General features: G+C 63.2%; 1 protein-coding gene across 1 annotated transcript; it reads left to right on the forward strand.

The window, feature by feature from the left end:
• Positions 1 to 6,495: 6,495 nt before the first annotated feature.
• On the forward strand, positions 6,496 to 20,484 carry KLHL30 (kelch like family member 30). The gene is made up of 8 exons (XM_052637737.1): positions 6,496 to 6,627; positions 8,398 to 9,212; positions 10,638 to 10,773; positions 12,573 to 12,659; positions 13,150 to 13,305; positions 15,877 to 16,065; positions 17,034 to 17,179; positions 18,380 to 20,484. The coding sequence occupies exons 2-8, from the start codon at positions 8,439 to 8,441 to the stop codon at positions 18,629 to 18,631; spliced, it is 1,740 nt and encodes a 579-aa protein (XP_052493697.1). The 5' UTR covers positions 6,496 to 6,627; positions 8,398 to 8,438; the 3' UTR covers positions 18,632 to 20,484.
• The last annotated feature ends 1,658 nt before the right edge of the window (positions 20,485 to 22,142 follow it).

The following is a 22,142-nucleotide window of genomic DNA, read 5'->3' on the forward strand; positions in this document are numbered from 1 at the left end:
GGCTGGGCCAGAGAAAGCTGGTTTGCTATTTAAAAGATGTTCCAAGTGATTCTGATGCTCAGTGACCTCAGAACCCCACTAGCAACTCACCTGTGGGAAGCAGGTGTCCACTGCCATGGGTCGGGGGTGGGGGGGCTGGCCCCTCAAGGCCACGTTCAGCTGTAGGGCCGTTTAACCTTGGCATTCAGTTGTCAAAGCCCCACTGAGGATCCCAGAGCCCCTACCTAGGGGTCCAGAAGGCGCAGACTTCAGTGAGGTGACCAGACACAAGGTGCAGAGCCAGGGGCTTCCAGAAGAGTCGGGAAGATGCTGGGGAAGGGGGCCCAGTCTCCCTCCCTGGCCCACTGTAAATGTGTGCAGGGCAGATACGAAGAAGACACTGTACCCAAGGCGGCGAGAGAACGCCACCTTCTTCTCAGGAGGAGAATAGATATTGGAACAGTGTAAGCTCTCTGAATATCAATGCTTGGATTTAGAAGTGTCAAACTTTTTTTTTTTTTAATGCCTCTAAAGTTCTTTTGAAAGAAACCACAAACAAAGCTGGTTTCCCAAGTAGCGCTAGTGGTAAAGAACCTGCAGGAACAAAGCCAGCTGTGGAGGCCGGCCTGCAAGAAGGCCTCCAGTGAGCCTGCCTCCTGGTACCACGTCTGGTGAAGTCCCTCCCTCACTGTACCTTGGAATATGGCAGGAGCCACAGACTGCACCTCTAAGTAGGCTATGAAAGACTCCCATCTTTGTTGCTGTCTTATTTCTGGGGGAAGCCAGCCGCCGTGTTAGGAGTGGTGCTGCGGAGAGGTTGGTGTGGACCTCTGTTCCAGGCCAGCCTCTGTCCCATGACTGCAGTCCAGTGGGCTGGTCGGCACCAGCTATGGACAAATCCTGAGGCAGAACCACCCACTAAAGCATTTCCAGAGCCATGAAACTCTGTGAGATAATAAATGTTCATTGTTTTACAACACTAGACTTTGGGGTCATTTGTTATGCAGCAATAGCTAGCTAATACAACAGACGAGAAGATTTAAAATAGAACAGTGATGAAGAGGCTTACATTTCAGGTACAAAGAGATCATAATTATAGAGTAATAGTCCATTGATGGATTAGAGATCTCTTCAAGAACATTAGAGATACCAAGGGAATATTTCATGCAAAGATGGACTCAATAAAGGACAGAAATGGTAGGGACCTAACAGAAGCAGAAGATATTAAGAAGAGGTGGCAAGAATATACAGGAGAACTGTACAAAAAAGATCTTCACAACCCAGATAATCACAATAGTATGATCACTCACCTAGAGCCAGACATCCTGGAGTGTGAAGTCAAGTGGGCCTTGGGAAGCATCGTCACAAACAAAGCTTGTGGAGGTGATGGAATTCCAGTTGAGCTGTTTCAAATCCTGAAAGATGATGCTGTGAAAATGCTACACTCAAATAGCAAATTTGGAAAACTCAGCAGTGGCCACAGGACTGGAAAAGGTCAGTTTTCATTCCAATCCCAAAGAAAGGCAATGCTGAAGAATGCTCAAACTACCACACAATTGCACTCATCTCACACGCTAGTAAAATAATGCTCAAAATTCCCCAAGCCAGTCTTCAGCAATACGTGAACTGTGAACTTCCAGATGTTCAAGCTAGTTTTAGAAAAGGCAGAGGAACCGGAGATCAAATGGCCAACATCTGCTGGATCATGGAAAAAGCAAGAGAGTTCCAGAAAAACATCTATTTCTGCTTTATTGACTAGGCCAAAGCCTCTGACTGTGTGGATCACAATAAACTATGGAAAATTCTGAAAGAGATGGGAATACCAGACCACCTGACCTGCCTCTTGAGAAATCTGTATGCAGGTCAGGAAGCAACAGTTAGAACTGGACATGGAACAACAGACTGGTTCCAAATAGGAAAAGGAGTACATCAAGGCTGTATATTGTCACCCTGCTTATTTAACTTATACGCAGAGTACATCATGAGAAACGCTGGGTTGGAGGAAGCACAAGCTGGAACCAAGATTGCTGGGAGAAATATCAATAACCACAGATATGCAGATGACACCACCCTTATGGCAGAAAGTGAAGAAGAACTAAAGAGCCTCGTGATGAAAGTGAAAGAGGAGAGTGAAAAAGTTGGCTTAAAGCTCAACATTCAGAAAACGAAGATCATGGCATCTGGTCCCATCACTTCATGGCAAACAGATGGGGAAACAGTGGCTGACTTTATTTTTCAGGGCTCTAAGATCACCACAGATGGTGATTGTAGCCATGAAATTAAAAGATGCTTACTCCTTGGAAGGAAAGTTATGACCAACCTAGACAGCATATTAAAAAACAGAGACATTACTTTGCCAACAAAGGTCTGTCTAGTCAAGGTTATGATTTTTCCAGTGGTCATGTATGGGTGTGAGACTATAAAGAAAGCTGAGCACTGAAGAATTGATGCTTTTGAACTGTGGTGTTGGAGAAGACTCTGGAGAGTCCCTTGGACTGCAAGGAGATCCAAGCAGTCCATCCTAAAGGAGATCAGTCCTGGGTGTTCATTGGAAGAACCGATGTTGATGCTGAAACTCCAATACTTTGGCCACCTCATGCAAAGAGCTGACTCATTTGAAAAGACGCTGATGCTGGGAAAGATTGAGGGCAGGAGGAGAAGGGGACGACAGAGGATGAGATGGTTGGATGGCATCACCGACTCAATGGACATGGGTTTGGGTACACCCTGGGAGTTGGTGATGGACAAGGAGGCCTGGCGTGCTGTGGCTCATGGGGTCGCAAAGAGTCGGATATGACTGAACTGAGTCCATTGATAGAACTAGGGTTGTTCTGACCCTAGAATATGGTCATTCAAATCAGCAGAAGAGACACTTCACACAGGAAACATTGCCCTTTTGCAACAGAGATGCTGCAGCAAATCCAGGGGGGAAAGAAGGGATTGTTAATAACAGAGCTGAGAGTGTCGGGAACGATTTGGGGAAGAAAATGTATGACCTTACAGCACCCCAAGCCCCAGATAAATCCCAGATGGGATAAGAGATACTGCGAGCAAGTAAGTCCGTGAAACACCCTCTGAGGGGGTGGGCGGGTATGGTTGTGTAGGACCTCACAGCAGGACGGGGCCAGGCTGAGCGTAGGGGGTGGTCTTACCTCCTGCTGGTAAGTGCCTCGATCACCCGAGCTGGACGACTCTCTGTCCACGCATCAGGCTGTAAAGATGATCGTGTGCTTTACCGCAGTCATCTCACACTCCCAATCTGTTCCGGGGCAAGGCACAGAGGTGACGCCTGTGTCATCACAGTCCGCATGGCTCCCAACCTGCACGTCCTCCACCTTCTTAAAGCGTGATGTGTCCCCATTATTATGGAATTAAAAATCGCGCAGTCCAAAGACTCATCGCATCAGAAATGACTCATCACATCAGAAATGCTCACCACAGAGTATCGCGATAAAACAGAACACAGACCACGCCGCAGTCCTGACCCCCATGTGCTCACGGGGATTGTCTGCTGCCGGTTGTCTGCTTCATGTCTTTCTGTGTTTTCCAAATCTCCCGCCATGAACATGTGTTATTTTTATCATCATGAAAAGAAACAGGCAGCGTATTTTTAAAAATTGCCCCACTGGGGAGCAATCCGACGATGAGGATCTGTTGAGCCCCTGGTTTCGAGTTTCCCTAACTGACCTGTCATCCGAGGCGCTGGGTCCCCGTAGGGCGTCCATTCTTGGCTCCCAGTGCTGAACACAGGCATGGGGCGGGGAGCTGCCCATGACCCTGGCCTGTCGTCAGCATCGCCTGTCCTGCCTCCTACGGCCCAAGTCAGGGGTGCATTAACCCTTCGTGCTCTGCCCGCAAACAGAGTAGGGGCTGCAGTCGGGAGGCAAAACCAATGCCTCTGCTGCCCCGCAGCACCTTCTCCGGGATGGCCCTGGACACAGCGAGAGCTGGAGGCTCCATGAAGCCCCGGGAGTGAGGCTGACGCTAAGGGAGCCTGGGCGAGTCCTGGGGCTCTGGGGAAGGGGCAGGGCCATGGGCTGGACTGGGCTGAGCTGGGCTGAACTGGGATATGACTGGGCTGGGCTGGGCTGAGCTGGGCTGGGCTGGGGTATGACTGGGCTGGACTGGGCTGAGCTGGGCTAAACTGGGATATGACTGGGCTGAGCTGGGCTATGACTGGGCTGGACTGGGCTGGGCTAAACTGGGATATGACTGGACTGGGCTGAGCTAGGCTGGACTGAACTGGGATATGACTGGTCTGGCCTGGGCTGGGCTGGGCTGAACTGGGCTGGACTGAATTGGGATATGACTGGGCTGGGCTGAACTGTGATGTGGCTGGACTGAACTGGGATATGACTGGGCTGGACTGGGCTGAGCTGGGCTGAATTGGGCTGAGCTAGGCTGAACTGGGCTGGACTGAACTGGGATATGACTGGGTTGGCCTGGGCTGGGCTGGGGTATGACTGAGCTGGACTGAACTAGGCTATGACTGGGCTGGCCTGTGCTGGGCTAAACAGGGATATGACTGGATTGGGCTGAGCTGGGCTGTGACTGGGCTGAGCTGGGCTAGGATATGACTGACCTGGCTGGACTGGGCTGGGGAGGGAAGTACGGACTCAGGACAGCTGTGAGTGAGCAGCGTGTGGGAGGCCCCACGAATGTGTGGGCGGGCAGGCGATCCCTGCAGTGTCTGTGTGATGAACACACTCCCACATGAGAGCAGAGACGGGCCGGCTCACAACAAGCGCCCTAGCAGGAAGCCGGGCCAGCTCCCGCATGCCCGGGAGGAGACAGCTGTCCCAAACCCGCGCGGTCCTGACACCCAGACACCCTGGGGAAATTCCCTTACCTTGCCAGGAGTGGGGCCCGTCACCCTGGTGCCCCCAGGCCCCTCTGCCCTGTAAGAGCACCAACGAGTCCCCAGTGGGCTTTGGGAGGCCGGTCAGCCTTGGCCACCTGACTCCTCCACGTCCCAGCACACCTAGAAACTGGTTGTACTGGTGAGGCCCGAGCGGGTACAAGATGGAGTGGCTGACAGGCAGAGCCCCCCAGCTGGCCTCCCTGGTGCCTGAAGGCCTGGGGCTGGAAACGTCCCTCTGCCTCCTGGCATGAGAGATGTCCCCTCTGCCCCCTGGCATGAGAGATGCCCCCCTCTGCCCCTGGCATGAGAGACGCCCCCTCTGTCCCCTGGCATGAGAGATGCCCCCTCTGCCCCTGGCATGAGAGATGGTCCTCTGCTCCCTGGCATGAGAGATGCCCCCCTCTGCCCCCTGGCAAGAGAGATGCCCCCTCTGCCCCTAGCATCAGAGATGCCCCCTCTGCCCCTGGCATGAGAGATGCCCCCTCTATCCCCTGGCATGAGAGATGCCCCCTCTGTCCCTGGCATGAGAGATGCCCCCTCTATCCCCTGGCATGAGAGATGCCCCCTCTGCCCCCTGGCATGAGAGATGCTCCTCTGCCCCCTGGCATGAGAGACTCCCCCTCTGCCTCCTGGAATAAGAGATTCCTCCTATCCCCCTGACATGAGAGATGCCCTCCTATGCCCCCTGGCACGAGAGATGCCCCTCTGTCCCTGGCATGAGAGATGCCCCCTATGCCCCTGGCATGAGAGATGCCCTTCTGCCCCTGGCATGAGAGATGTCCCTCTGCCCCCTGGCATGAGATGCCCCCTCTGCCCCTGGCATGAGAGATACCCCCTCTGTCCCCTGGCATGAGAGATGCCCTGCAGCCCCTCCAGCTCACCCCAGACTTGGTAGGGCCTGTGACTCCAGAACCTGCAGAGATTCAGGCGTCAGGAGTTCCCCTGAGACTGCCGTGAACCCAGGCCTCCCAGGAGGCCACGAGCCTCCGCGGCTGTATTTTTAGGCCATCCCGTTTCTTAGCCTTCCTGGGCATTACTACTAATGAAGACAGCAGGGCAAGCCCAAGGCCAAGGCTGCGATACAAGCGGACAGAGCCTCGGGACGGCACACCCCCATCACCAGCCTGGGAGGCGCCTCTCTGAGCCCCTCCTTTAACACCAAGACTCCCCGGCACCAGGGGCCCCAGGTTTTGAAAGTCTTTGCTGAGCAACCCCCATTTCCTCACCATGGGCACTTTTCCCCACGTGGTAGAAAATAAGAGGCCATGTGAGCTCCTGTCAACAACCACAGGAAAGCTGGTACGTGCTGGGCCCCCATGACACCCTGGCCTTGAACTGGGGGCTCCGTGTGGCCCCTGAGTCCCCAGCTCAGACTTCACTGTGCCCCTCCTGCCAATGAAAAAACAGAAGGGAGAGAGCCAGCACGCCTCACTGGGAGTATGGGGTAAGCCCAGACGTGCTGCTCCCCCGGTGCTTCCTGCCGTCTGTCCTGGCCCAGAGGTCACAGGAGGCTCCCGGCCAGCATGGCCATTCAGAGAGGACAGGCAGAGAGGAGCTGTCACCTCTCTCCTCCCCCTACTGGCCACCGCCCACCCCCCATGCTGACAGAGACTAAAAATACCCTTCTGTCCCCACGTGGCTGCCAGCCCAGCCCAGCCCAGCCCAGCCCAGCCCAGCCCAGCCCGGCCCCGTCATATCCCAGCAGGTCTTCCATGCCCCTTGGCCGGCTGGGCAGTCGTGTTCTCCAGCCCGAGTTCTGAGACGAGGTCTCAGAGACCCACTGAGAGGTAGGATTGGGGGGCAGCCAGAAGGGGGAGGTGAGGACCGGGGCTGGGACCAGCAGGGGAGGGGGGGTTTTAGTGGACAGCCCGTGGGCCTGGAGATCCCAGCCTGGGTGCCTTGGGGAGAGACCTGCACACAGCCTAGACCCAGCCCTCGGGGGCAGGGGTGGGGGCTCAGCGGGCCTGCTTCCCTCCAGGTCCTTCTGGAGAAGTGAGGGGCAGGCTGGACCACACCTCCGCCTGCAGCCAGGGCCATGGCGTCCAGCCCCAGCCAGGGCTGGACTGAGGCCCTTTGCTGTCCTGCCCACTCTGCCCTCCTCACTCCCGGCCTGGCAGGCACTGGGCAGGGCCTCTGAGCCCCCCGGAAGCCTCAGCCCCCAGCGAGGACTGCAGGGCGGCAGGTGTCAGCAGATGACCTGAGGCTCCCCGGGAAGATGCCAGGTGTTCCCGCCCGCTGGCCCCCGGCTGCCTGGGGCGGGGGCCGCCTGGCTAATCTCCTGTGCTCCCCTGGGAGGGACGCGCTGCCTTCCCCCCAGCCAGAGGGCCTTACGGGGAGGGGTGAGGCAGGCTGGACGCCCACCAGGGCCCGGGACCCCTCCTGACCCAGCAGAGCTCAGGCAGGTTCTTGGGCCTCTGGGTGGGTTCTCTGTGTGCCTCCCTGCTCATGTTCCTGCCGCCGGCACGGGACCCGGGCGTCCACAGTGCAATGTCTCCATACGGGAGCTTTGGGCTTTGTCGTTTCGATGGCACTGGGTAGACCCGGCATTTTGCACTGGCCTTCGCTTTGTTGGCTGCTAAGGCGCCCCCTGGTGGACTCACGGCATCTCAGGGTGCAGCTTCTTGCTGTGTGGTCACTCGGGGGAAGACAAGCTGCACAGAACTTTCTTTTCTCCAGGGCGGTTTTCTTAGGGCAAAAATTTCAGAAGATCGTAAGGAAATATGTGCATAATTAAATTAGCCCAGAAGTGCGTTTGCTGGATCAGGTGATTCGAGCTGAGATTGCTCTCTTTTGGTTGTTTGTCTTTACCAAACTACATCCAGTGACATGTTACCTGGGGGGTCCAGGGGCCCGGGACCCCCGAGATGTGTAGTCTTGGACAAGGGACTTGAGCCTCTTTTTGCCTCTGTTTCCCCAGCTTTAAAGGGACGGGAACAGCAGCCGACGGCTGGCGGAGTTCCCATGAGGGCTGAATGACGTGTGTTTGTGCAAAATCCAGGGTGGCCTGGTCCATGGGGGGCACCGTGAGGGCACGCCTGATCCCCCAGCCCTTTCACCTCCAGCCTCTCAGTCTGCAGATGATGAGGCTGGGACCAGAGGGGGGCGTGGCTCACTCAAGGTCACCCAGCAAGGTCATGGCAGGCGAGGTTCCCTGTAACCACAAGCCAGTAAGGACCCACGGGGCTGAAACTATTCAGTTGCGGATGCCCTTCCCAGCAAGGGGGATCTGGGAGTAGAAGAGGCCACTAGGAGTGTTGGGGGTGGCAGGGACCCCCGTGCCCCAGGGGGTCTGTTCCGCACAGTCCAGAGGTGCAGAGAGGGGCTGAGGCTTGGTTCTCTTGCTGGCCCACCCTGCCCTGATTGCCTAGCCTCTCTGAGCCTCAACCGCCTCACCTGGGAAAGACAATGCCTCTGCCTCCCAGGGCCTCGGGGCTGGTTTAGGTGAGAGGCTGGGCGAAGCACTTCACACGTGGTTGATGCTCAGACCAGCGGTCAGCCTGACGGGTGACTCGGGTGAGACAGTCCCCCTGGCTGACCTTGCTGGCTCCTCTCCCCAGGAGCCCGCGCGGACGCCCGTGAGTAGGTGAACCTCATTGTCATGGTGCGGAACGTGGATGACCTGGACTTCCACCTGCCCTCGCATGCCCAGGACGTACTGGACGGCCTGCAGAGGCTGCGCTCCCAGCCCAAGCTGGTGGACGTCACCCTGCTGGTGGGTGGCCGGGAGCTGCCCTGCCACCGAGGGCTCCTGGCGCTGAGCAGCCCCTACTTCCACGCCATGTTCGCGGGTGACTTCGCGGAGAGCTTCTCAGCGCGTGTGGAGCTGCGGGACGTGGAGCCCGCTGTGGTGGCGCAGCTGGTGGACTTCGTGTACACAGGCCGGCTGACTGTCACCCAGGGCAACGTGGAGGCGCTGACCCGCACGGCCGCGTGCCTGCACTTCCCCGCCGTGCAGAAGGTCTGTGGCCGCTACCTGCAACAGCAGCTCGACGCCTCCAACTGCCTGGGCATCTGCGAGTTTGGGGAACAGCAGGGGCTGCTGGGCGTGGCTGCCAAGGCCTGGGCCTTCCTGCGAGAGAACTTCGAGGCCGTGGCCCAGGAGGACGAGTTTCTGCAGCTGTCCCAGGAGCGGCTGGCCGCCTGCCTGGCCGGCGACGTGCTGCAGGTGCAGCCGGAGCAGAGCCGGCTGGAGGCGCTGCTGCGCTGGGTGCGCCACGACCCCCAGGTCAGGGCTGCCCACCTGCCCGAGCTGCTCGGCCTGGTGCACCTGGACGCCGTGCCCCGGCCCCACGTGCAGCAGCTGCTGGCCTCGGAGCCGCTGATTCGGGAGTCGGAGGCCTGCCGGGAGGCCCTGGCCCAGGGCCACGAGGGGGTGAGTGACAGGCGGGGAGCAGGGAGAGGAGCCCCGAGACCCAACCCGCACGGGGACAGACAGGATGAAGTGGGCATCCCCGAGGTGTCCCCAGCCTGCAACTCTGCCTCCCTGGGGTCCGTTCACCTCCCAAGTACGTACTGCGCAACCTGTGTGTGCCACTTCCTGCCCGTGAGGACAGGGGACCCAGAAGTGGTCATCCCCAGCCCACAGCTTGGCGGGGAAACCCCCTGGAAACACACCCAAAGCAGCACGAGAAAGGCCATGCTGGACGTTGGGTGTCCTCAGAGGGGCAGGCAGTCAGGGAGAGCTGCCTGGAGGAGGCAGCATTCAAGCGGGGCTTTAAAGGAAAGATAGGAGCCTAGCAGGGGTAAATAAGCCAGGAAGAGTGCACAGCCTGTACAGAGGCGAGGAGCGCAGACAGGCGTGGCAGCCGGCCACCACCTGTCCTTCGGAAGCTGCTCAGGCGTTTGTGGGGTGCAATTTCCCATCTGGGCTGGCAATGGGCCTGGTGAGAGGGCAGGTCCTTAATGAAGCGAAAGGCCAGGGTGTGACTGAGGCAAGGAGCTGAAGTCTGTCTGCTCCCAGGCAGCTGGCTCAGGGCTTTGCTCAGAAGGACCTGTCAGGAGCCAACTCTGGGGACAAAGACGGTGGCTCAGGCCAGCGGTGGGGTGTGTGGTGGCAAATACTGGCCACTCTGCAGCCGCACCAGCAGCCACCCGCCCACGAGGTGGTCACCCTGTAGGTGCTGGAGGTGGGATGTCTGGACATTTGAGGGCGGGTCAGAGAGGCAGTGGGACTCTGGGATCCAGGGAGCTCTCACCCAGCAAGAAACATTCCAGCACTTCCTGCCACCCAGGGCCATCCTAGGTGGCCACCCCAGCTGGCACAGGGGAGCTGGGCTCCCGGGGGGAGGGGAGCCTACCTGAGGGACTGGGGACAGGGTCTGGGGGTTGGTTCCAAAGGTAGTGCAGAAACACCTCTGCTCAGCGGGGCAGGGGCTGGAGAGCGGCTGGGAGGGAGCAGGCCTCGTGCTCAGGCCCACGAGGACCTGGCTCCCACCTGTCCAGGTTCTGAGCGCTTGCCATCGCCAGCCCACGGCAGCCATGGCATGTGGACGTATATGCACACACACTCACGCACAAGCCCACGCAGGCACGCACATGCTGCAGCTCGCCCCACCACACACGTGCACAGCCCACACAGGCACGCACACGCTGCAGCTCGCCCCACCACTCGCGTGCACAGGCCCACGCAGGCACGCACACGCTGCAGCTCACCCCACCACACGCGTGTGCACTGACTCAGGGCCACACTATGGACCCACAGCGGCTCCCAATGCCCAGGCCACGGCCAGCCTCTGCACCCGGGCCCCTCTGCCCAGGGACAGGGCCTGCCCCTGACCCCAGCCCCCTGGCCTTGCAGGCGCTGCTGGCCCTCCCGCAGAAGCTGGAGGAGGTCCTGGTGGTGGTGGGCGGGCGGGCGCTGGAGGAGGAGGAGGAGGGAGCTGAGGAGCTCGCCCCCCAGGCCGGGAACTTCGCCTTCTACCACACCAAGGCCAGTGAGTACCCAGCGGGCCCCACAGCCCTGACACAGCGTGCCCTCCGTCCTTGAGGTGGGGGGATTGCAGAAGAGCCCGGGCCCCAGCAGGGCAGGGAGGTGGACTGTGGGGGGCCCGGCAGACCCCTCTGCGTCCAGCCACAGCCCTAACTCTGGCGTTCCACGCACTGGGGCCTGGGAAAAGCGGCCCCCGCCCAGACTGCCCGCTGTGGCAAAGTGGCCCCTGGCCCAGGTGGGAGGGCCAGTTGGCAGCTGCTTCCCCTTGACACTCTTGCTCTGTGTGCCTAATGCGGCCTCAGTCCTGAGGAGCACAGGGAGCTGAGGTGCAGACAGCCTGGGGCGCGACAGCTCAGGGTCAGGGTGCGCCCAGTGGGGTCCTGATTCCCGCCTTTGAGCAGGTCACTTCGCCTCCTTGAGCCTCAGTTTCCTCACCTGTGAAATGTCTTTTGTAATGAGGAGTCAGTGGGAAGAAAGGGGGCCAGGCCTGCCTCTCCTGCCCAGCAGCCCCTTCACAGGTCTCCCCCACCAGAAAGGAGGGGTGAGAGGGCAGCAGGGCTCTGGGGGGGCGCCACGCCAGCCCTGGGAAGTTCTTCGGAAAGCACCGGTTTGCTGGCTGCCGTCCTGGGGCTGCTGGGCAGGGGGCCACCACCCCATGGCGTCAGCGGCTGGCGGGCTCCAGGAAGCCGGGGCCGGCTGTCCCAGGTCAGGGGCTGACAGGGGCGATTTGGGGGCTGACGTCAGCAGATGAGCTGGGAGCAGCTGTCCCTGAGACCCCGAGGGGGGGCGGCAGGGCCACTGGCAGGCAAAGGCCTGGTGACTGCTGGGCAGTCCCCCCCCTGGGGTGACACAGACGTGAGTCAAGGGGACATGCAGTCCCTGCCTAGCAGGGGTTCCGCCTGTCCTGAAAACCACCGTAACATTGTAAACAGTAAATAGGAATCCTCCTGGGGACATCCCAGAGGCCGGTCTCTCCCACAGCCTTCCACAAACACCCAAAATGTGTCCATAGAGAGGACTAAACACTCCCATTTTTATTGCTCATTTTGTTTTTTTTCAAAGGCAATCTCTTGCTTTTGTAGCTTCATGCAGTAATGCGGGCACGTTACTCTGTGTCTCACCTCAGGGACAACAATTCTTACAGCCGCTGTCTGCTGGGCAGCTGCTGGGTGGCAGCCGCATCTCCCACAGTCACCCTCCCCCCACCAGGAGAGAGTTTAGCCCCATTCTACAGATGAGGACACTGAGGCTGGGGCTTGTCTGAGGCCACGGCACTGGAGCAGGGGAGCGGGGATTGGAACCCACTCTGCCAGCTGCACAGCTGCACGCGTCTGGTCCCCTCCCCGCTGCCCGTGGGCCCAGAAGGTGCTCGGGGTGAGCGAAAAGACGAGAAGCGAGTGAGTGAAAGATGCTTGTGTTATGACCCACCTGTGGCTGGCGATCAGGCCCCTTAACCCCTCCTCCACCTGATTGGGGTGGGAGCTGACTCAGGGCCAAAAAGTCCATCGGGGTCGGTGGGATCGGCTGCAGGGTCAGGGTGAGAGCCAGCCCCTGGAGCCTGGATCCCTTCTCGGCACACCCAGGGTGCCAGGCCCCGAGGGTGGCATGGGGAGCCAGGGACCCCCTGGAGCCAAGCCTGGGGCAGCCGGGGCCACTTTGAACCCACGCCACTGGGTGTCCTTCCCCACCTTTGCACCCAGCTGAGTCCAGCCTCTGCCCCCTTCAAGCGGAAAGGCGCAGAGCAGGAAGGGGGGCCCCCACAGTAAGCCCCGCCACCCTGACACTCCCCGTGTCTTCTGCCAGAGAGGTGGATGGCCCTCCCGGACTTCCCTGACCACCACAAGTGGGGCTTCTCGCTGGCGGCGCTCAACAACGATGTCTACGTGACAGGTGGGTGGGCGAGGCCGTGTCCTGAGCCCGCGGCTGAGCCCTGAATGCCATGCCTGGGTCGCTGGCCGTTTGGTCAAGGCTCTTCCAGACCTTTCCATCCTAAAGAAGCAAGGAAATGTCAAGTCCACGGGTCCACACGCGGGCACAGGGGAGCGGCACGGGCTCTGTCCTGCAGCTAGGGTCTACCCAGGAGGAAGCGTGTGAAGGAGGGGGTGTCCCTCTGCTCTTGTATCTTGGAAGTTGGAGGGGCGGTCCTCGGGAGGTTTGGTTGAGAAAACTTCCGCTGATGGAGGTCTGAGAGGCTGTCCCGCTTGTTTATGCGGTGTGGAGGGGTCTTTACAGGTCACAGGGCTAGACTGTGCCCCCTGCCCAGGGTCCCGCAGGACGGAGGCCTGGCACCAAGGAGGGGCAGGAGCCGTGGTGCTCAGCCCCCACCCGCCCGGAGGCCCCAGCCCAGGGGGCGCCCGCGTGGACAGAGCCTCTCTCGCAGGGGGCTCTCGGGGTTCCAGGACGGACGCGTGGTCCACCACGCAGGCCTGGTGCTTCCCCCTGAAGGAGGCCGCCTGGAGGCCCGTGGCGCCCATGCTGAAGGCCCGCACCAACCACGCCAGCGCCGCGCTCAACGGGGAGATCTACGTGGTCGGCGGTAAGACCCCTCCCCGCGCCCCCCGCCCCCACCTCCCCCGACCCGGGCCCCCCGACCCCACCCCCCCGACCCGGGCCCCCGCCCCCGCCCCCGCCCCCCACCCCCCACCCCACCCCCCCACCCCACCCCACCCCCACCCCACCCCCACCCCACCCCACCCCCACCCCACCCCACACCTGGGCCCCGCCCCTCCCGCGTCCCGCCCCCACCCCCACCCGGGCCCCGCCCCCGCCCCCCACCCGGGCCCCGCCCCCGCCCCCCACCCGGGAACCGCCCCCGCCCCCCCACCCGGGAACCGCCCCCCGCCCCCCCACCCGGGCCCCCGCCCCCCCACCCGGGCCCCCGCCCCCACCCCCCCCAACCCGGGCCCCCGCCCCCGCCCCCACCCCCACCCCACACCTGGGCCCCGCCCCTCCCGCGTCCCGCCCCCACCCCCCACCCGGGCCCCGCCCCCACCCCCACCCGGGCCCCGCCCCCGCCCCCCACCCGGGCCCCGCCCCCGCCCCCCCACCCGGGCCCCCGCCCCCACCCCCCCACCCGGGCGCCCGCCCCCCCACCCGGGCCCCCGCCCCCCCACCCGGGCCCCCGCCCCCGCCCCCACCCCCACCCCACACCTGGGCCCCGCCCCCCCCGCGCCCCGCCCCCACCCCCACCCGGGCCCCGCCCCCAACCCCCACCCGGGCCCCGCCCCCGCCCCCCACCCGGGCCCCGCCCCCGCCCCCCCCACCCGGGCCCCCGCCCCCACCCCCCCACCCGGGCCCCCGCCCCCCCCACCCGGGCCCCCGCCCCCGCCCCCACCCCCACCCCACACCTGGGCCCCGCCCCCCCCGCGCCCCGCCCCCACCCCCCACCCGGGCCCCGCCCCCACCCCCACCCGGGCCCCGCCCCCGCCCCCCCCACCCGGGCCCCCCGCCCCCACCCCCCCCAACCCGGGCCCCCGCCCCCGCCCCCACCCCCACCCCACACCTGGGCCCCGCCCCCCCCCGCGCCCCGCCCCCCTGCCGCCCACACCTGGGCCCCGCTCTTCGCCCCCGCCCCCGCCCCAACCCCCGCCCGGGCATCCTGGGGTGCAGCTCGGGCAGGAGTCTCAGAGCCCAGCTCCAGGCAGCTTCCATGTTTTCGGGGACGCAGAGAGCAGGACAAGGAGTCAGTTCCCCGACCCTGTGAGGAGCCGGGGCCTCAGCTGCCCGTGGGGATGGCCACGCTCATCCCAGGACCCAGGGCTCGGCCCTCAGCTCGGGGTCACCTCCTTGGTGACGTCCCTGGGGCGAGGGGACCCACGGGGCATCCTTTCACTGTCACCTGGCCTCCAGACACCCCCAGCCTGATCTCAGGGCCTGCCGTATCCCCCCTGTACCCCAGAGGTGCGGCGAGGAGTCGCCCCGGGGACGCTGACAGTTAGATGGATAGTGAGAGACCCCAGCAGGAGGCTGAGCAAGAGTGTCCCACGGCCTCCGGAGGTGACAGCTGGCCCTAGGGCCATCCCCGGAGCCCCACCTGTCCCGGGGATCCCCTTTCCCTCAGTGGCTTCCATGTTCCCCACCCGAGGACAGAGGGCTCACACAGGGGTACAAGGCAGCTTGGGGCCCAGGCTCTCAGAGCCCGAGGTGGGCGCCCATCCACGGCTGGTCTGCATCACCATCACACCCAGGCGGTCCAGGACGGGGAAACTGTGTGTGTGCTAAGTCACTTGGTCGTGTCCGACTCTGCGACCCCACGGACTGCAGGCCTCCAGGCTCCTCTGTCCATGGAACTCTCCAAGCAAGAACGCTGGAGTGGGTTGCCATGCCCTCCAGGGATCTTCCCGACCCAGGGATCAAGCCCACGTCTTGCATTGGCAGGCGGGTTCTTTTCCACTAGCACCATATGGGAGGGGATGGGTGAGGGGCTGCCTAAAAGTCCCCCCAAGAATAACTTTCTCCATCCCAGGAAGGGCCTCCGCCATGTGAAGGGCCTGGAGATGGCGGCCTCCCGGGACCCCCACAGGCACCTCTCCAGTCACCCCAGGCTCTGAAGGGCTCAGAGCAGCTGGGCCTCACCGGGAGGCCCCATTACCCGCTCCGAAGTGGGGCATCCCTGGTCCAGGAGCCCACTCCCATGCCACTTATTGGCGAGTGGCCTTGGACAGACACCCTCCTTTCTCTGAGCTCTGCTCCCTTCTCTGTAAAACGGGGCACGTCACCTGCCTCTCGGGGCTTCCTAGGTGGCTCGGTGGGCAAAGCATCTGCCTGCAAGGCAGGAGATGCAGGTTTGATCCCTGGGTTGGAAAGATCCCCTGGAAGAGGGCAGCATGACAACTCACTTGAGTATTCTTGCCTGGAAAACCCCATGAACAGGGGAGCCTGGCGTACTGCAGTCCGTGGAGTCTCAAAGAGTCGGGCACGACTGAAGCCACAGACCATGCATGCATGCACCTGCCTCTCCAGGCTGTGCCCACCTCCCCCTGCCCTTGTCCCCCTGGGCACCCAGGGCAGCCCCTGCAGCCTCCACAGAGCCTCAGATGCTGTGTTTTCAGGAACCTTCCCTCGTCCTAGCCCCCCACAGCCCTAACCCCACCCCTTGGCCCAGCAGGCACCACTCTGGATGTAGTGGAGGTGGAGAGCTATGACCCCTTCACGGACACCTGGACGCCTATCCGCCCAGCCCTCAAGTATGTCAGCAACTTCTCCGTGGCCGGCTGCGGGGGCCGGCTCTACCTGGTGGGCTCCAGTGCCTGCAAGTACAACGCCCTGGCTCTGCAGTGCTACAACCCGGTCACAGGTATGGAGGGGGACAGGGGGCGTGGCTGGGGCTGGGGGCGGCCTGCGGGGCCCAGGGGTTGGGCACAGGTGGCTGCAGGGCCCCTCTGCAAGGCCGTGACCCCGTCTCAGCGGCTGGATGGGTAGGGGGACCCCGGGGATAGGTGTGGCCAACGTGGTCAGGGAGCGGGCAGCCACAGGCCTCTTACAAAGGGCCATGGCACCCCCCCAGAGATGGATGGGGTGGTGGAGGAAGGCAGGGGCCCACAGGGGTCACCAGCACAGAGCTACAGCCCCCCACAGTCTAGAGGTGTGGGGGCTGGAGGCACAGTGCCAGGTGGAGGGTGGGGGGGACCAGGAAGCCCTGCCCCAGGTCCTAAACCTGTCTGGCTGCTGGATCGGCCTGGAGCCGGCCTTGTGGGAAGGAGCAGTGGGCCTGGACCCCCGAGGCCTGGTGGGCACCAGCTCAGGCTCTAGGATTGGGGTCAGCATTTGGGCCCCGATCTGAGGATACAGGGCTCGCACAAGGCACCTCCTTCCTGGCGTGGGCCAGGCCCAAGAGGGTGCGAGTCAAGAGGGAGTGAGTCCCCTGCCTCTGGGGGTGATCAAGCCAGGGAGGGGGGTTCTTGAGCTGTTTCAGGGGTAAGGAGCCAGCTCTCTCTCTCTCCCTCGGGGCAGCCCTTCCGGTCCATCATCTGGACGGTGGGGCTGAGAATCCCACAAGACGGACCAGGCCCAGGGTCGGGTGAGGGCCCCAGGTTCCAGACCGAGGGGCCAGCAGGATGGAAACAGAGGCCCCGGGCGCCCACTCAGGCCAAGGCCTCCGGATGCCTCGTAGCCCCTCCTGAAGACCCGAGGATGAGGCTCTTGGGGACACTACCCTTCCCCCTGAGCAGGAGTGGGGCTCAGCGGGGCGCCCCGACCCGCACGGCAGAGCAGGGAGGCTCAGAGAGGGCCTCTTTGGTGACGCGGGTGGGCGTGTGTCCGCAGACGCCTGGAGCGTGATCGCCTCGCCCTTCCTCCCCAAGTACCTGTCCTCTCCACGCTGTGCTGCCCTGCACGGGGCGCTCTACCTGGTGGGGGACAACACCAAGAAGGTCTATGTGTACGACCCGGGGGCCAACCTGTGGCAGAAGGTGAGCCACCCCTACCCCTGGAGAGAGCAGGCCTGGGGTGTGGGCCCCGCTAGGGCAGGGGAGAGGGGATGGGACCTGCAGACACAAGGGCCCAGAGCGCCCCCCTCCCGAGGAACCGGGGCCGCTGGTCCTGCGGATGCTCTGTCCCAGCACATGGAGAAACCTGTCCTCCTCCTCAAGGGGGCAAAACCAGGCTCAGCCAGGGGCGCTCCAGGGCCGCTGGACTCAGAGACAGCGCCTCCTCCCTGATGCGGCCAGGCCCAGGAGGGAGTGAGTCCCCTGCTCCTGAGGGTGATCAAGCCAGGGAGGGGGGTTTCTTGAGCTGTTTCAGGGGCAAGGAGCCAGCCCTTGTCCCCCCAGCAGCGCCCCCACTCCGCGCCCCCACTCCTGCATCACCCCAGGGCAGGGGACGGGGACTCACGGGGGCACCAGAGCCCCGGCCTCTCTCCTGTTTCTTCCCGAGAAGGAGGAGGGACAGTGCCCAGAGCCCGCGGCGGCCTCTGCTAGCCGGGCCAGCCGGGCCACAGCAGGTTCTCTGTGATCCACTGACCGCAGCTGTCCCCTGGCGTCAGTGCTCAGCTGACCGGAGGCCCCCGTGACAGCAGCGCAGCAGGTGTAGGGCCGGCCCGCCTGGCTCCGTCCCCGGGGCCCCGGCCTTGGGGCTGGATGTTGCCCTCCACAGACCTGGAGGTCTGCCGCCTGTTCCTGTCTCCACCTGGTGGGGCCTCCCCCTTCCTGCCGTCGCAGGCTCTTAAGGAAGCCCACACACCTCTCTTCCCCTGGCCTGGGGAAAGCTATGAGCCCTCAGCCCGCAGCCCCCGGCCAGGGCACCCCCGAGGCCCCGGGCTGAGTCAAGGGCAGAGCGATGAGTCCCCTGGGGAGTCCGTCAGGTGGAGGCCACACCGTGTCCTCAAGACTGACAGAGAGTCAGAAGCCCAGCCAGCACCCTGGGAGCGAGGCCCGGGCCACCTTCAACGCCCCAGGCTCAGATATGGGCAAACCCGGAGAGCAAGGGGCGGCTGGGAACGTTATCCCTGGAGCAGCGGGGTCTCCCCACAAAGGGAGAGTCTCAGGGGTCCCCCGGGGGCAGCTGGGGGCAGAGCTGAGGCCCCAGGAGGCAGGTGGGGCACCCTGGATCGGGGGGTGGGGTGAGGTGCCCCCACCCTGAGGCCCGGGGCGCTGAGGGCAGACCATCTGCAGGTGCAGCCCCTGCACAGCCTGCACGAGAACGGGGCGCTGGTGCCGCTGGGGGATGCACTCTACGCCACGGGTGGCCGCTGGCAGGGCATGGCCGGGGACTACCGTGTGGAGATGGAGGCCTACGACCGCGGCCGGGATGCCTGGGTCCGCCTCGGCGCCATGCCCCGCCTCTGGCTCTACCACGGCGCGTCCGCCGTCTTCCTGGACGTCTCCAAGTGGACCCAGCCCTTTGGGCCAGACCCAGAGCCCTGAGCCGCCCCGCGGTGCCCCTGGAGCAGGCCGGCGGCGCCCCCACCCCAGGGGCATGGCCCCCTCTCAGTCTGGTTTGTCTGACGGCTCAGCGTCACCTGCCCCTCTGGGTCCAGGCTGGGCTGGGGCCACTGGGGACGACAGGGGACAGAGTCTTCATCTCCTCGGCCACCACTCCAAACTCAGAGCTGACGAGTGGCAAGGACTGGGCCTCTGCATGACTGGAAGGATGGGGAGAAGCTGTGCTCCTGCCGTGGGGCATCTGAGACCTCAGAGCAGGGAGCCGGGCCCCGGGTAGCACCGTGAGAACTCATGATCTGTCTGAGGACCGGCCTCTCCGGGCCATGTGTCCCACGGGCGGCGGTCGGAGGTAGCCACACAGATGAGGGGGACAACTGGGGCCCTGGAAGCTGGGGGGCTGCCGAGGGCGGGTGGCACCGAGCAGAGGGCCCTGAGGTGGGGTCAGCACCCACCGTGGGGGGCCTGCTTCTATCTCACAGCTGTGTGACCCGCCTGGCCTCCCCTGCCCGGTCTCAGGCACACAGGGTTGGCTCGGGAGGGGTCTCCCGGCCCCCAGGCTCACACTGGCACCTGGTTTCCAAAGGCACCTGCTTCTGGGGAAATAGAAGGCCCAGCTCATTCTGGGTCAGCCCTCGGGAGGGCAGCGCCCGCAGAAACAAAGAAGGAAGGAGGCGAGCTGTGGGGGCTGGGAGAGACGGTCCTTCCGCTTGCTGGGGGCTGGGGGCAGAGAGGGCGGCAAGGCTGCCCAGAGGAGGGATCAAGACGGGCCTGGGCGCCCCCCTCCTTGGGGTGTGTGCTCAGTTGCTTAAGTCATGTCAGACTCTTTGAGACCCCCCGGACCATACCTGCCAGGTTCCTCTGTCCATAGGCCCCTCCAGGCAAGAATACTGGAGTGGGTGGCCATCTCCTCCTCCAGGGGATCTTCCCGACCCGGGGATCGAACCCTTGTCTCTTACGTCTTCTGCGTTGGCAGGCAGGTTCTTTACCACCAGGGCCTAAACGAAGGCACTTCGTCAGGAGGAAGGTCCCCAGAGGGGAGCGGGCGGGGCTGCTGTCCTGGTGTTCTGGGGCAGGGCTGGTGTGGTGTCCTGGTGTTCTGGGGATAGCTCCTGGGTGCTCTGGTGACTTGCCCTCAGGTGGCCAGCTGGGCGAGGAGGCCCAGCACGTGGACTGCCCCGAGTCCCCCAAGATGTACTGGGGGCCCTCGCAGGGCAGGTTCAGCCCCCTGCCCCTCTGCACCCGTCCTGAATGAGGCACCGTGTCTGTGGCCACTGGGACGGTGGAGGCCCTTCCCCCCTCCCGCTTCGACACAGGCTTCGTGGGGGCCCCCAGCTTGGCTCTATCCCCAGCACCGACCTGCCGAGCCCTCGGGCAGCTCCCGTCACCCTCCAGACCTGGGTTTCCTCTCCGGGGCCAGCCTGTGAGCTCCTCCAAGAGTCCCTCCGGGACTGCAGAGCCCCCTGACATTGCTGGTTCTGAGCATCGGGTCCCAGGTCCCTCCGGCTCCTGTAGACCCAGGGCCACTTTGCTCCCAGACTGACTCCTGCCCATCTCTTCTGAGAGACCTGAGTGAGTCCCAGGATTCAGACAGAGCGGGGCGTGCTGAGGGTCTGCTCCCAAAGGAACATGAGCCGCAGCCCTCAGGACGCCTGGTCGGTCAGATGGTGGACGGGGTGGGTGAAACTGAGGACTGAGGTCTCTGGGATCCTCACCGCTTTCTCTAAGAAAATCACCTGGAATATTTTTTAGATGCTGATCAAAGGTGCTATTTTAAAGACTCAGCATGTCACACTGGAATTTTTTTTCTGATCAAATACACATAGTTGAAAATGTCCTAGGTGAAGGCCTGCTTTCTGCTTCACCCGCCTGCACGGCAGCGGGGCTCAGTACTTGGGGTGGGGGAGCACACCCCCCTGCAGGGCCTGGGGCTCCACTTGGGGGCCAGACTGCCCGAGCTGCCGCTATTCAAGGTACCTGGATCTGGCCCCTCAAGTTCAGTGATGGAAGAACTTGATGGGGGGCTGCGTCCGAAGTGTGGGCAGGCTGAGGCGACTCAACGGGGGGGCTCAAGGGGCTACCAGGACCACCAACAGGGGGGAGTTAGCACCCCTCAGCCTCCAGGGCCAAGCAGAGCTGCGGCAGAGCCCAGAAAGGGAGCTGGGGAGGGAGAGGGCACCTGGGGGCTCCATGACCTCAGGCCAACCCCAAGGCTTAGCCTCAGTTTCCTCATCTGCACAGTGGGGGCAACCACGTGATTTGAGAGCCGGGTGATGTCGGGCACATGGGAAAGGCAGGCTGACCGCACCACCCGCCCTGCCTCAACCCCCCACCCCAGAGGCCACTCCACAGGCTGCTGAGGCTCCTGTGGTCCTGAGGGCAGAGAGAGCTGGGCTTCCCATGACTTCATCGGCAGAGGTCCTTCCTCTGCTGGAAGAGAAGTGAGTGGGAACAGCTTGGCTGCATCAGGCTGCCGGGAAGCCAGGGCCAAGGCCGTGACCTGAGGGCCTAGGAATGAGTCTTGGATTTTCGCCAGGCCCGAAGGCACAGGGTGGATTGGGGGGCCACCCCACACGCCATCCGGCCCCCACCTGCGGCCACTCCAGCGCCTCAGCCCTGGGAACCGTTACCTTGCCCGCAGGCGCTACTCCCTTTTCTGCACCCACAGAACGCTGCTGCCGGGGAGGGACGCACAGGGCCCCCAGAGCCCTGTGTTGGCGGGTCCTTGGCCTGTGTGATGCTTTGCTGAGCTCCCCTCCCCTCCATGGGGGCTCTTGTGAAGCTGTGAACCCCCCAGCACACAGGGAGCCCCACATGGAGGTCCCAGCTCTCTTCACGCTCCCGCCCTGGGGCTGGGCTGTGTCGTCACCTCCAGAGAGCGTCCAGAGGCCACTCGGCAGTGGAACAGATCCGCTTGGGGTCTCCTGGCGGGCCCGTGACACCATGAGGATTGCTCGCTGCTGGGAAAATAGCTGTTTTCACGTGGCAGTGGCTCCCGTCCTCACTGTTGACCACACAAGGGCCAAGGCTCTCCACTGTGAGCCGGAAGCCATATCAAGAGACTATCTGAAGGATCGTGTGACCCAAACCTGGCCCCTCTGTCCCCCCGTGTCCCCGGCATCGCCAAAGGTGACAGAGCCTGAGGCTCACCCTCCCAGGGCGCAGGGCAGGACTAACAGCAGATAATGGTCCCGTGAGCGGCCGGCCTCACGTGACCAGAACACAGGCCAGCAACCCAGAAGCAGGGTCCCCAGGCAGCAGGCCTCCTTCTGGGGGTGGCTGTTACCAGCCACCGTGCCCCTAAAGAGTGGGGTCCCAGGCGAGGGCTCGCGGCGGACAGCTGTCATTGTGCCCATTGTACAGAGTGGCAAACTGAGGCTCTGAGGGATGCGTGTCTAAAGGCCCCGAGATGGGCCTCCTCCAGAGCCACAGGGGGCTGTGTGAGGACCAGCTTTGCCGAGCAGACCTGCGGCTGGGTCTGGCCAGGGCAGGGCCT

Source organism: Budorcas taxicolor, chromosome 3 (assembly GCF_023091745.1).
Source record: "Budorcas taxicolor isolate Tak-1 chromosome 3, Takin1.1, whole genome shotgun sequence".
Taxonomy (NCBI): domain Eukaryota; kingdom Metazoa; phylum Chordata; class Mammalia; order Artiodactyla; family Bovidae; genus Budorcas; species Budorcas taxicolor.

Coding starts and splice junctions, on each gene's coding strand:
- KLHL30 (XM_052637737.1), top strand. CDS start 8,439: ATGGTGCGGAACGTGGATGACCTGGACTTCCACCTGCCCTCGCATGCC. Junction 12,660..13,149: donor CAACGATGTCTACGTGACAG/GTGGGTGGGCGA, acceptor CCTCTCTCGCAG/GGGGCTCTCGGGGTTCCAGG. Junction 13,306..15,876: donor GGAGATCTACGTGGTCGGCG/GTAAGACCCCTC, acceptor TTGGCCCAGCAG/GCACCACTCTGGATGTAGTG.